We start from the raw sequence: 14,645 nt of genomic DNA on the forward strand, positions 1-14,645 counted from the left end.
GTCACCTATTGATTTGTACAATTTTCCCAATTCTTTCTGTACCTTTTTCCAATTTTCTCTCTGTTGTCTTGTGCAACTTGCATGATCATGCAAAACAAGTCCAAGTGTCAAAGTAGTAGTCAGAGTGTCAGACTGGCAACTAACCTCCAGCAAATTTTTAACAAAGACGGAGAGATGCAGCATTCAGACGAATAATGGTGTCAATAATTCAAGCACAACTACAAACAAAGAATCAACAACGGTTTTATCTTGTTCTGGCGAAAATCCAACACGCTTTCTACGGTGTTAGCGCGTGCAACAAAAGCAAAGCATCGGATAGGCAAGTCGTAAACTATGACTAATAACCTGCAGCTAGTGAAATCCGGGTGTTTTAAGTGGCTCTTAAACTGCTCAGAACCTTCTTGTTAGATGAAGTTTTATCCTTAGTTAGTAGAATCAGACAACTTCTCGCAAGAGCCTCGAATTGTGTAAGGTCGTTGCCACCTGAAATTGTTCATCTTTGAGCGACTTTCTTCACTTCATTTGGATTTCATCTAACACTTGCCACAGTTCAGTTTATTTTTAGAACAGATATACAGGCGGACGCCTATATGTAATGAGCAATTTTACGGTCTTTGAGGAGGTACCATGAGGTACCAAAAATTTAGTATCTAAGTACCAAGAGATACTAAATTTATAATAGAAAAAGTGATACCTCATAGTATCTCCTCAAGGACCGTAAAATTGCTCATATGTAATAGTACGTGGTGTATTGGGGTGTGCGCGCATATCTATCTTTTATGAATTAAAAAAAAAGAAGAAAGTTCATGGATAAATATGATGTGTTTAAATTTTTTAGTTGTTACATATATCCTGTTTGACACAATTCCAGATTACATATTCACATTGGATATAGAGTTTGCAAGTTGAATTAAAATGGCTTAAAATTTTGTATTTCTTCCTAGCGGGGACAAAATGACTCATACAAGTATTGTTAATGACTCATACATATGTATTCATAGCTCTAGAAAAATTAATGGATTTTTGGAGATAAACACTAGTTTCAAGAAATGTATTGGATATGAAGTTATCTCAAACATGAACAAGAACAACTCAGTGCTCGATCATGTTGCCATGGCTGAAGGCCCACTTCAACGCAGTCCAACCAACAAGGATTCTGCACTCATCAATTCATCATTTCTGCACTCATCAATTCATCATCTCTACTGTATATAGCTGGTACTCCCTTCTAAGACAACGAATTTAGACAAATGGTAGTTCATATTCGTTGTACTAGGAGGGGCCGACCTCTTCTAGGTTGAGTTTTTTTTCTCCTAAGACAACGAATTTGGACAAATGAAAGTTCATATTCGTTGTACTAGGAGGAGCCGACCTCTTCTATGTTAAGTTTTTTTTTGGGACGGAGGGAATAGCGAGGTTGGTATTCACTCAGATCGCCCGAGAAGAAGGCGTGTTCTCAATTCGTGATTTCACGGGGGTCGGAGAATTGAACGCCGAACCCCCACTGACGTTTCACGAGAGGTACAAACTGCAAAGCTCAGGGAACGGGAACGCGACCTCAGGTCGCTAGATCACCTGCTAACTCATGCTCGTTCAATTCATGACGGTGCAATGGGGTTCGGAGAATTGAGCTCCGGCCCCCGCGGGACTAGTGTTCCAGGGACCTCCTCAAGCCATGCTCGTTCAATTCATGATGGTTCAAAAAAATGCAGATAGACAGAGTAGCAGCCTAGCAGGTAACCACATAAACACAGCATACTGCAGTTTTCTTTTTCATTTTGCATTTTGCATTCTTGCTTTAACAGTGGTGAGTGGTGACAAATGCAGGTGCTCGACAAAGCGAATGATAGTCTGATACAGCACACACATGGCTTGCTTGATGACGCAGTATCATATACTGTAATTCATAAGTTGCTATTGCCATGCAAGGCTTATTGTAAGACCGTAAGAGCAACTGTAAAGAAGATTCTGTCCGTCCGTTCTGAATGTACAGGGTTGATCTTGCTTTCAGGTAATGACGTGCTCCGTCGCTCTTGACACGAATGACAAATCTACAGCTTGGATGGAGGCCGGTACCATCCGTATGGTTCATCTGAGCAGTACTTGGTGACTTGCTTCACGCTCAAGTAGTTATCGAGGCCCCTGAAGCATAAGCAAAGACATTTCAGAGGATGTAGATTGCACAGCCAATGCTTGTTCAGTTGGCCACAGTTTGTGACATCAAGCACTGCGGATTAACTGCTTATCACATTTGTATGAGTTTACTGTTCTAAATAAGTATAGTAATAGACTCACCACTGTCCTAGCTCCCGGCCAAAACCACTCCGCTTGTTCCCTCCCCATGGAGCTTGAACAAAGCATGGTTGCGAGCAATTTATCCAAACGATACCTGACTGGATAGCCTGCAGGTTTCACATGTATTGTGGATTTATGAGATCAAATACATCCATTTCATTACCAGGTTATCATCATCCCAGGGTCCCAGCTATTTAGTCAAGGGTAAAATTGATAGGCACGTCGTAATTCAACCCAAAATTACCTTTGAAATGCGCTCGCACCTCTCTAGATCATTGGAAATCACAGCGCCAGCTAGACCATAGCTGAGAAAAGAAGCAGATTAAAAAGACAAGAACAGGCTTAATTTTTTTTTCCACAGTTCCACATAAAGCAACTCACTGAGTATCATTTGCAAGTTCTACTGCTTCACGCTCTGTCCTAAATTCTTTAACGCAGATGACCGGTCCAAAGACTTCCTCTCGCCAAATTTGCATTGATGTGCTAACATTTGTTATAATAGTAGGCTCAATAAAGAACCCCCTTTTGAGGTGCTGTCAGTACACCAATTTAGCTTGGTTAGGATCAAATACTGAGGAACCAAGGACTAATGTAACTTGAAGTCTAAGGATACATACTTGTGGTCGGGCACCCCCATATAGAATTGTGGCACCTTCACATCTTGCTGTTGAGATGAACTTCATTATTTTTTGATACTGAAATGAGAAAAAGGTTCTTAAGTCGTCCGAGTTACCGAATTACATAATGATGCAGTTATTCAGATGACAAGGTATCTAAGGCTGTATAGAAAGGCATGGCTGCAGAATACAATATTTGCAAGAAAAGCAATTTCCAAAGAAGTAAACTATTACTGTTACATGCATTTTTAGTATTTCACTATTATCTTGAGCAATAATTTTGTTTTGAATGACGTGAAATATTCATCAAAGTTCACAGGTTCACACTTCACAAGAGAAATGAATATTTGCAACTGAACTTCAGGAGCTGCAATAAGCTATTTACATTACCTGCCCTTCACTAACGACTGACCCCAGCCTGCAACCTTCTTCTAGTGGATCTGAGATTTTGATACTCTTTGCCCATGCAACCAACCTATCCAAGAATCGCTTTGCAATTTTCTCCTGTGCATATCTTCATGTCATGTACGAGGACATGACTTAAGCTGTAAAATAAGCAGAAGAACATACGTACATGCAAAAGTAGACGAGAAGTAGCACTGCAGACTTGACCAGCGTTCGCAAAACACCCAAACATGGCCCACTCAACAGCTGTTTCAAATTTAGCACATACACATACAATTAGCTAGCAATACTTACTTGAATAACTACAGAATTGCAGGTAATGAATTAAACAAAAAACAAGTGGTTTGACAACATCGCATAATTGAATTAGGAGCATAGTTGACGTGGGAAAGCTGGAGAGTGGAAGATACCTAATACCTTTATCAATATCAACATCATCAAAGACAATAAGAGGACTTTTGCCACCAAGCTCTAACGAAACAGGCTGTTCAAGAAAAAAAAAGCACAATATAATTAGACTTACGAGGACATCAAGGCATAATGCACAGGTTTCTTGCTCCGACAGAAGCATTCAATGTCAGAAGTTATTAGAAATTCTCTTCAGGGCATGATCATATATAGAGAACAAACCTTGACCATTTGGGAAGCAGTAATCATTATCCTCTTACCAGTTTCTGTGCTTCCAGTAAAAGCAATCTACAGAAAGGATCCACATAAAATTCAAAAACAACTTAGGGTAGTCACTTAAAAATATGTGATACTCTGTCAGTGTGTTTGTAAGCACATGAATGTAGTACATATTAGGAAGAGGTCTGACCTTATCCACATGGGGATGTGAAGCTAATGGAGCACCAGCTTCAGTGCCCAGACCAGTAATTATGTTCAAGACTCCTGGAGGTAATCCAATTTCTGCACATATTCCACCAAGCTCTAAACATGTCCTGGTTTAAAAACATATTTTTAGTCATGGGGTACAAACCTTGCATAAATGAATTGTAAATGATCAATCCTTAGATCCTTACAGGGAAGCAAGCTCAGATGGCTTTAATACAGCTGTACACCCAGCAGCCAGGGCAGGTGCAACCTTCCAAGTAGCCATCAGCAGAGGATAATTCCTTCATGTGTGCATGAATAAGAAAATAATCCAAACGATTAGCCTTTTACTATAACTCAAATTTCTTTATCTCATAAGCCTAAAGCGCATTTACACAAAGCAATGAAACACGGAAAACATCAATATGTTATAGGGGTGCATGTCTGTACTCATGTGATAGGAATCAACAGGTGGCAATGAACGCCACCACTATTTTTTATGGATCAACATAGCACTTTTAGAGTTTTAGATTGGTATGAATACCTGAAGGGGGCTTGGGAAGATCAACTTCAAAGTTATTGGATGATCACGTACAAAAGGTAAACAATACAAAAGGATCATGATATTTTGTTAATAGTCTTTCCTCTGACAGGAAAACAAAACTACAGATGCAAAACATGAGGAATTTGAAATTTCCAATTGGTCTTCTGTTATCAAACATGAACCAACAAAAGCATGAAAAGACTGAAATAAGAACAATTGCTTCCGGTGTGAACAAAACACCTTGAGTCTAATAAGACGAGGGAAATTGGACGTGTCAAAGTATTTCGATACACTACAACATCCCAGAAGCCAAAAAAATATACTATGATACAATTAAACAGTATCAATTTTTCAAGGCAAGGTATGTATTTCTTATACCAGGGAGTGATAAGTCCAACAACCCCAATGGGTTCTTTGAGTACATAGGACTCAAAATTTTCCATGGGTAGAGAGATTGGTGCCCGTTGTTTCCCATCTAAAGCTTCTGCCAGATCAGCATAATACTCAAAGCATGCAGCGACATCCTCCTAAAATTAACAAGGCCAAGGCATCAAATAAAGCACGGAAAATCTTGTGTCATGCTAAAAACCATAGTGTGAATAATAATGCATACCATGTCCCCAGCTGCTTCATCCAGAGGCTTCCCAGAATCAAGAGTCTCCAACAAAGCTAGATAAGATTTCTTATCTTTAATCTGCAGCCAGTTCACAACATTTCAATAAATGTACTGCCGGTTATAACAAACAAAAATACTAATGACAGGGTGGGCACCAATTGTTAAAAGCACCGATCAAGTTATACTATGGGCTTCTCATCATAACAAAAATTTCAGCCTTGGGGCTTTCCATTTAAAGTTCAGCAAAAAGGGTAAACTAAGTAAACATACTGGAAATAACATTCAATCTGAGAAAGCTTCCATCTGTAAAAACTGAAGTCTGAGAAACCCATTGTTCAAAGATAATCAACAGTGAACTCGTTGTAACAGCAAGGGCAAGTCAACATTGTCTTTAGTGGAGAATCTCATCTGCTACCCATTGACAGCTTCCAGTAAACATAATTTCCGCTAGACTAAACTAGCCATGATTTTTCACTGTTCCTGATATGTTGTTCCAATTTTTCCTACTGTTCCTAATATATTGTTATGTGCACCCCCTTCCTATGATCATATACAACAGAAGTAAAATACCGACTTGCAATAAAAATGGGACATAAGTATGAATTTTCTTTTCAATACTAAACCCGAGTTGATCAACCTAATTTGAGAAGCAGTTTACGGCACTAAGAGCGTCCTTTAATCAATCCCCGAAAGTAAGTTTCAGTCACACAGCAAGGTGGAAGTAGCAGGTTAGCAGCATAGGAGAGCTCTGCTCAACAACTCATCTAGCTCCAAAGTCCAAACTAATAGCAGGATTAGGAGGCATAGAAGCTGAGCACCTTAGCGGCGATCGCCTTGAGGTACTTGGCCCGCACGGCCCCAGGCGCGCGCGACCAGTGTCTCCCACCGTCGCGGCCGAACGCATCCCTCGCCGCCGACACCGCGAGCTCGACGTCCTCCGCCGTGGCCGCCGGGATGTCACCTTCACCGATCACAAAACCCACAAACAAATTAACCGGAATCCCGTGCTTGGGATGGAGCAAACCAAATGCGGGCGAAGGGGATATGGGGGGCAAAAGCAAAGGGACGGAGTACCGATGGTTGCCTCCGTGGCCGGGTTGACGACGGGGAGGCGGCGGCCGAGGGACGGCTCCCGCCACCCGCCGCCGATGAACAGGCCGCGGCGGGGGATCGCCGACGGCGCGGCCATGGCTTCCGGTTGGGGGGCGGCGCGAGCTGCTGCTGCTGCTGCTCCGCTGTCGCCGCGGCCTTTTGGGTTGTCCCGGACCTTGGGCGATCGACGACGAGCACTCTCTCTCACCGATTGATGAGAGCAAAAAAAAAAGGAAAAACGCCACTATTTTATTGAGCCCGTGATACCTTTTTGATCGGGGTGACATGGCCTCCGCTAGTGTTGGTCGCGAAAGGCGATAGTGGCGTGGCGTGGCGTTTCGTCGCGACGCTACGAACTGCTTGTGCTTTGTGATGGGTGGGCATATGGCACCAGTGCGCCACCACTGTGGGAAACTGCCGTGCGAGCTGAGAATGCATCGGCTTACGTGTAAACGTGTTGGTGAACTTGGTTTGGTGGTGGCGCGGTGGATGGCAGCATGAGCGTCGCCATCAGCAGTTCGACACTAACATGGCTACTTAATAAAAATTCCTCCGTGAAAAAAAATCGTTTAAGAGTTTCTGTCCCGCAAAAAGTGTTATGGGAGTAGCAAATTTGATGGAGAAGTGGGACTATTTTTCTATTCGATGAGCTTTGAAACAAATCTATTATATAATTGTATGCAGAGATTCTTTATAAATTCTTTGTACTACTACAGTACTTCATGTAATCAATGAAATGACAATTGAATCAAATAATTAGGGGTAATCTGGTCATTTTAACATGAAATTAGTTTGTCTTAGAAACCTTAAAGCATCAAGATTTTTGGGACGGAGGAAGTACATCGAAGAGGATCAATAGATATTTTTTTTCAAAATTTGTTAAAACTATAATAACAACATTGTAAAAATTAAAGATAGAGGGTAGTAAGACATGGTTATCATTGATAGTATAAAGTTAGAAAGGAAAAAAGGTGTTCATATGTAAAAAAACATAGTACATTACATGTTGAGCGCAGTATAATTACCAAAGATTTACTTTAGGACACCGTCATGTAGTGTTTTTATATAAGATCAAAGGTAACGCCTTGCACCTTGGACCACCCCATCTTCTCTCTACCTCTCCCTTCTCCCCCTCTGACTCCCCACGCCGCCACCATCATTACACACTCGCCTCTTCCCTTGAGCCTAAGCTCATTTGCTCTTCCCATCCTCGAGCTCAAACCCTTCTACTACCCCAAAGCTAGCTAGAGCTCGAGCCCTTTCGATCCCCTACATCTCCCAGTACCATCCCGCCCTCTAGATTTGCTCATTGGAGTTGGGGATGACTAATGCCGACTTATCCCCATGGTCTTGTTTCTCCATGAGCTCGTCAACACCATCATGCTCTTTCCCTCTCTGGTGTGGAAGAAGATGAGCTCGCTGAAACCCTATCCACTAAGCTTGTTTCCTCTTTTTATCTTCTAGTGCAACGTTGGTAATTACCCCTACCAAATTAACATACATTTTACTTATTTAGGAAAAAGAATATATAGCATATCTACGGTTAACAAACGAATGGACGCTGATACTCTACCATAATGTTAGGTGATTTTAAGTCACTGATATATGGATTTGTAGTAAAGTGGGCTCATATATTAGTTACCCAAATTAATATAACTTAAGGTAGATGATCTCATTCGCAAATGGACGTTACTACCAAATAAAAACGCCTCCTTTGAATCTACTACCTTTGTTTCATATTATAAGTTGGTTTGTTTTTTTCTTAGTCAAAGTTAAAAATAGTAATATTTATAACATTAAATTAGTTTAATACAATTTAACATCAAATGTATTTTGATACAATGTTTGCTTTGCATTGAAGATGTTATCATATTTTGTCATTAGTTAAACTTAAAATATTTGAAAAAAAGTTTAACGATTTATAATATGAAATGGAGGGAGTATCCATTTGCTGACTGCATTGCATTCATCGGATGCCGCTAGTACTCTCTCCGTTTTAAGTTATAAGATGTTTTGACTTTAGTCAAAGTCAAACTGCTTTAAGTTTGACCAAATTTGTAGAAAAAAGTAATAACATTTTCAATCCAAGACAAATTTATTATGAAAATATATTCAACTATTGATTTGATGAAACTAATTTAGTATTATAAATATTATTATATTTGTCTATAAACTTAGTTAAACTTAAAACAATTTAACTTTGATAAAAGTCAAAACGTTTTATAATCTGAAATGAAGGAAGTAGTATTTATGTATAGATGTGACTTTCTTGCTACGGGTTGTAACTTGTAAGTCGCTGTAGTCTTTGTAGAAGAGAGGTAACATTGACCTACATTATGCGCCAGAGGGCAGAGCGAGTACAATTCAGAGTCTATAATTGCAAGACTTCGGTAATTTCAGCATTACACGTTGCTGAATAATTTTGAGGATGCTCCAAGGAGAAAGAAAAGAAAACATTAGAGAGTCAAAACACAAATTAACCCGGCATAAGCTCTCCAGCCATCCAGGTACACAGCAGTAGCATACTTCGAGTTCGAGCTAGAAGTCCATCCCTTTCACTGTCGTCGCGGCCTCCCTGACCGCGCCCTCGTCGTCCGGCGGCGAGTCCGCCGCGGGCAGTATCGCCGGCCTGTACTGGTGCCGGCTCGCGAACACCAGGAACGCCGCGAAGTTGGCCACCCCGAGCGCGGCGAGCATCCAGTAGAACAGGTCCAGCCTCCCGTCGTCCAGGCCGTCCCGGATCCACGCGCCCCGCGTGGCGGCGTCGACGGCGGACACGAGGAGGCTGCTCAGGAAGAACCCCATGGCGAGCGTGGCGAGGAACAGGCCCGTGCTCATGGACTTCATCCGCTCGGGGGCCTCCCTGATGAAGAACTCCAGCTGCCCCACGTACGCGAACGCCTCGCCGGCGCCCACCAGGAAGAACTGCGGCACCAGCCAGAACGCGCTGATCATCGCGACGCCTCCTCCGCCGGCTCCGCCGGACGCGTCGCGGCGCTTCTTCTCGACGAGCGCCGAGACGGCCATGGCGAGCGTGGCGAGGACGAGCCCCGCGCCGACGCGCTGCAGGGAGGTCAGCCCCTGCGGGCGGCGTGTGATCATCAGGCGGCGCGCGAGCGGGACGAGGAGCCGCTCGCTGGCGGAGGTGAAGAGGAGGATGGACAGGAAGAGGAAGACGGAGAAGGAGCCCGCCGGCACGGCGAAGCCGCCGGCGCGGCGGTCCATGTGCGACGCCTGCTCGACGGAGAAGGTGGTCATCTGGGAGTAGACCGTCCAGAAGAGGATGCTCGTGGACCAGATGGGGAGCAGCTTCACCACCATCTTCGCCTCCTCCACCTCCGTCACCGTCAGCGCCGCCACTGGCTGCTCCGGTGGCGTCGCCGCCGCCAGGTCGGCCTCCACGATTGCGGCTTTGTCCAGACACCTACGCTCAGACGAAAATACAAAGAAACAGAGAATGCTAAAGATCTCGGGGCCATTCAAAATAAATTATTCGCCGGATTATTATTGTTACGGATTATCTGTTTTATTATAAAAGTTAAATATATTTTTCAAATATAATATAAATGCAGGTGCTCAAAACGTGCATATACTCACCCTTATAAACACACGCACGTATACCTTATGCTTGGAGTACATTTAAAAGATTAGGCAAACAATTGATGAAGTCACTGCCGATTGTCTCGATTATTTTAAAATAAACTTAGAAAATAATGACTTACATGCAAGTGTTCCTAGCAATGCAATAGATTTTGTTTTCGAAAAGATATTTTAAGACATATGGAGCAAATAATCCACATTAATAATACTATGATAAAATAGAAAGGGCAGATCACGATCCACCAGCCATATTACAACACGTGCTAAGATGCAAACTTTGTTATCACTATATGTGATATGTCAAGTTTGATTCATGCATGATGGACAACTTTGGATTCATAGTATGCTAACGCTGGTCGTTCGCAACGCAGTTTGATGAAGTTTACTACAATTTGCAAGGCATGGACGGTTCTGCTTTGAGCTCTCTCTACCATTCCTCGTCAGTTTTCAGTGTTCTGCAAAAAAAAATTGTAGTGCTCCCCAAAATGTTCAGAAGCATTTGCTACAAAATCTTTAGTGACGGGTCGTTTGCATGGAGGTGATGATTTGCAGATTTAGCATGCCGGTTTAGATCCTTCGGCTCCCAACTATGAGTGTTTAGTGTGGCAAGCAACACTTAATACTGCATGAGATTTGTTTTCTCAATAACAGGGCAAACATATAACCTTGGATTTCATTATAGATCAATTATATGAGCTTATTTTGTGGGCATCTAAAATCAGTTACTACCAAACAGTAGCTTCCTAGTAGTAATACGTACGCAAACAACACAACCTAATGCAGAGCGCTGTAGCTCCCTCTGCATTCTCTCCTCCACTGCAGAGGATTCAAATTGCCCGCACACAATTTGGATCCTCTGCAGTGGAGGAGAGAATGCAGAGGGAGCTACAGCGCTCTGCATTAGGTTGTGTTGTTTGCTGTTGGATCTACATCCAACCGTCTAAAACAAATTCCTACAGTAGATCCAAACAGTAAATAGGAACAGAGTAAAAAGGTTACTGTTCACAGAGTACTTGCTACAGTAATAGAACAATGTTTGCAGCATTGATTCACTGTAGCAGACACAGAATACTGTAGCTACAGTCCTCTGCTATACTGTAGAGGACCTGTATCCGGTGTGGTGGCCTTGCTAGGATTAATTGGCTTTGGATTACACGTACAACTGCCAATTTATCAATCTCTGCTTACTTAAGCAATGATCTACCGATATATAGGAGCATATGCGAAATCCTAGCATCGGATCAGATAGGGTTCTCTTCCGTGTATTTTTGGTATCAAACTCTGTCGGTTTCATTCGTTTCCTTTTCCTAATTATCATGGTTCTACGTGCTGTACAGGCAAGAAATCTACCAAAATTTGTCGTCTCCAGTTTCTCTTGTTCGTTTCAAGCGTTTCAGATGTCATAGTCACTCGCAACACAGAAAACACTTCTACTAATATACGCCTTTACTGAATAGCTGCTTGTATCGAACTCTTTATCTACTTTTCTTTTTTGAAGCCAACTCTTCGTCTACGTTTCATCCGCTGGAATCATATAAATCATGACTATACTGTATCACCTAAAAAAGTAAAAAATGTGCATGTCTATCAGTCTATGTCAAAATAGCAAGTTTTTTTCAGACGAACACTTCAAATATTTAATTTCGAAAATCGGAGAATTTTATAGCGTGGTTTGAATTTTGGTCATTCTGTTATATATCTAGCATATGAGTATATGACACATTGACATGACACGGTACAGAGCTTGACAACTAGTAACTTAGGGTTGTTTAGATTGTAGCCAAAATAAATCTTACCAAATTAATTTTGGTAATACCAAAATTTTAACAAGTTGGTAATATTACTAATTTTTTCAGGATTTATGATGTATTTACCAAATTTTAACAACAAACTAAATGTAGATATTTTTTATAACTTTGCAAAAAAGAAAAGATATGATTGAAAATGATATCAATGTGAACAGTTAAGTGTGTTGACCTGAGCCTGTTAGTGTGTGGCACCTTAGCCTTGTGGAAGCCGTGGAGCTCGCCGGCGTCCGCCGGGAACGGCATCCTCCGTTTGCGCCACGCCGCCCACAGCACGCGGCCGATCGCCGTGAGGGGGCTCCCCTGGGGCCTCCGGTACCGGTACCTCGGCGTGCCGGCGGCGAACACCGCCACCGCGGCGACCATGGCGGCGGCCGACGCGCCGTAGCCCCAGCCGCGGCCGACGTCCTCCTGCACGTACACCAGCGCGGTGACCGCGAGCACCGAGCCGAGGCTGATGCAGAAGTAGAAGCGGTTGAAGAAGAAGAGCATGGCCTTCCCCTCCCGGCGGTCGCGCCCGTCGAACTGGTCCGACCCGAACCCGGACACGTTCGCCTTCAGCCCCCCCGCCCCCGCCGCCGCCGTGTACAGCGCCGCGTACAGCATCGCCATCTGCCCGCCGCTCGCCGCCACGCACCCACCACTCTCCGCCGCCGCCGCCGCCGCCACCGCGTCGCCGCACGGCGGCGGCCGCATTCCCGGCACTACCGTGCTCGCTGCCAGCAGGCTCACACCCTGCGCGTGTAGACGTCAGACAAGGGAGATCATGCTGTGTTGTGTGCTGCGCAGCTGCGGTACGTACGATGGCGGCGATGGTGGCGGAGACGGCGACGGTGAGGTAGCGGCCGAGCACGGCGTCGGCGAGGAAGCCGCCGAGGAGGGCGAGGAGGTTGAGCGTGCCCAGGAAGTTGGTGACGATGTTGGCCGACCTGGCGTTGGAGAGGTGCAGGTCGCCGACGAGGTACGTCACCAGGTTCATCGAGATGCCCACCACGCACACGCGCTCCGCCAATTCCGTCCCTTATCACGACAAAAAAAAAAAAAACTCGATCATCACAACCATGAACAAAAAACCGTCGTCGCAGTCGCACGCTCTCGCAAAAAAAAAAAAAACAAAAACTAACAGAAAAAAAAAAGTACACCCAACAGGCCGGCGTGACCAAGCACAAGTGCACAACGTACACACACACATGCCATACCTAGGATGAGACCGGCTCCGAGCCATCCTCCGGTCCGGTCCTTGTCCACCGGGTTTCCCCTGAAATCCACCACCACGCCGTCGTCGCCGCCATGAACGCCGGCAGAAACCTACAGCGTGTACACGCATACAGTTAAAGAAAGATCCAATAAGCATCGACTTACTCTACTAAGCGTATTACATCACGCATCAGCGTCTTAATCGAGTTCCCTACTACGACGCACCATGTTGCGCACGGGAGGGCGAGGAGCAGCAACTTTGCGAGGTTGGCCTGTAAGAAGGGAGGAATGAACCTATATATATAGCAGAGGGAAAAGATAAGTGCTTGAGAGGTTTCGATTCCACTCTTGCAGTGTGTGTGATCGTTCTCTACTCTCCCTCGTCTCATTTTATTCCTGCTTTTAATTACTGCCCTCTTCCGGGTTTCCGGTAGATCAAGACAAGTGGAAATGATTACGAAATGCTCCAAAGTAGAAGTGGAAATGGCGACTAAAGTTTGCCCTGGAGGACAAGTTGTAAGTTGTAACGCAAGGTTTAGTAGAGAAAGTTGAAATTTTGACAAATCAACCCTTTTAGAAAACTTATTTCAAAAATAGATCGTGCAAAAAACTTATCCTAAAGATAAACTATTGGCTCATCATCATCGGGGTTAGCACTAAAGTGTAAGGTTTTAACACCATGGTTATTGGCACCGACATTTCATCTGAGGTGGCTCTATTTTTTTATGCCATAGGAGATCAATGCCATTGCCATATTACTTGGCGCTGAGCAACAAACAACATCAATAATGTTGCAGGCCCTAAGTACAAACATGTGCTCAGCTAGTGTAGTGGCAAAAGTCTTAGATTTTCATTGTGGTGCCGGTTCGAAACTCATGTTGCTCATATCACCACTCCACCATAAGCGCACATGCATAGAAAAAGATCATGCATCACATTTTATTAGTACTAACAGCTCCATGTTGCCATGGCGCTAAAAAGATACCTAAACGCCAACCCCGATGACACCATGGCCAAATAAGTTTTCCAAAAAGGTTAATTTGTCAAAATTTAGGGGGGGGGGGGGGTGTTAGAACCGAAAAGCACGGATGGACCGATCATCGGTGGGCAGAGAAAACTGAAGCCATCGTTTGGATTCTTTCTCCTCACACCCCAGTGTAGTTAACGTTTGCCTGTTGTTTTTGCAGTTGGAACCTGCATCAAGAGAGTTAACCACCAAATTTTGAATTTAAATTTATTTTTTAAGATAATAAAAATGGTTTGTATCCCTGTACTATGGACACACAACTACTCTTAAAACTAGTGGAAACCCTGCTCGTTGCAGCGAAATATTTTGTTGAGATTGGTGGTTGCATTTGATAAATTGAGGTGGTATAAAAATCCCTCACCATTGAATTGGGCCACGATCAAATTAGATGGGCCTCCCGTGATGGAAAATATAGCCTAACGTGGTGACGTGTGAGATGGATTGAGATGTGTTTTTTATCCAACGGTTCAGAGATGATCAAATCTACTGATCAAACGGCTGAGAATTAACGATGGTGTTAGTGGGTCATAATTTTATAATTTTATAGTAAGAAGAGATTAGAAAAAAAATAAATAAGGTGATGGAACCAACCCCAACTCCCACTGATAGAAGAATTTGAATTTATTATATGTGC

The 14,645-nt window shown here is 43.5% G+C and overlaps 2 protein-coding genes across 2 annotated transcripts; both read right to left on the reverse strand.

Annotated features, from left to right (window-relative positions):
- Nucleotides 1-1,695: 1,695 nt before the first annotated feature.
- Nucleotides 1,696-6,623, reverse strand: LOC4336081 (betaine aldehyde dehydrogenase 1-like). The gene is made up of 15 exons (NM_001419416.1): nt 6,365-6,623; nt 6,109-6,251; nt 5,288-5,368; nt 5,053-5,201; nt 4,340-4,432; nt 4,135-4,258; nt 3,948-4,013; nt 3,735-3,801; nt 3,487-3,563; nt 3,303-3,416; nt 2,913-2,990; nt 2,677-2,828; nt 2,540-2,600; nt 2,296-2,402; nt 1,696-2,142 (listed from the first exon to the last, which is right to left on the reverse strand). The coding sequence occupies exons 1-15, from the start codon at nt 6,477-6,479 to the stop codon at nt 2,052-2,054; spliced, it is 1,518 nt and encodes a 505-aa protein (NP_001406345.1). The 5' UTR covers nt 6,480-6,623; the 3' UTR covers nt 1,696-2,051.
- A 2,073-nt stretch (nt 6,624-8,696) lies between these two features.
- On the reverse strand, nt 8,697-13,318 carry LOC9271316 (protein NRT1/ PTR FAMILY 6.4). Its single transcript, XM_015779558.3, has 5 exons — nt 13,210-13,318; nt 12,987-13,095; nt 12,590-12,807; nt 11,960-12,522; nt 8,697-9,806 (listed from the first exon to the last, which is right to left on the reverse strand). Exons 1-5 carry the CDS (start codon nt 13,210-13,212, stop codon nt 8,921-8,923), a joined length of 1,779 nt encoding a protein of 592 aa, XP_015635044.1. The 5' UTR covers nt 13,213-13,318; the 3' UTR covers nt 8,697-8,920.
- Nucleotides 13,319-14,645: the final 1,327 nt, after the last annotated feature.

The sequence above is a fragment of the Oryza sativa genome, chromosome 4 (assembly GCF_034140825.1).
Source record: "Oryza sativa Japonica Group chromosome 4, ASM3414082v1".
In the NCBI taxonomy this organism is placed as follows: Eukaryota; Viridiplantae; Streptophyta; class Magnoliopsida; order Poales; family Poaceae; genus Oryza; species Oryza sativa.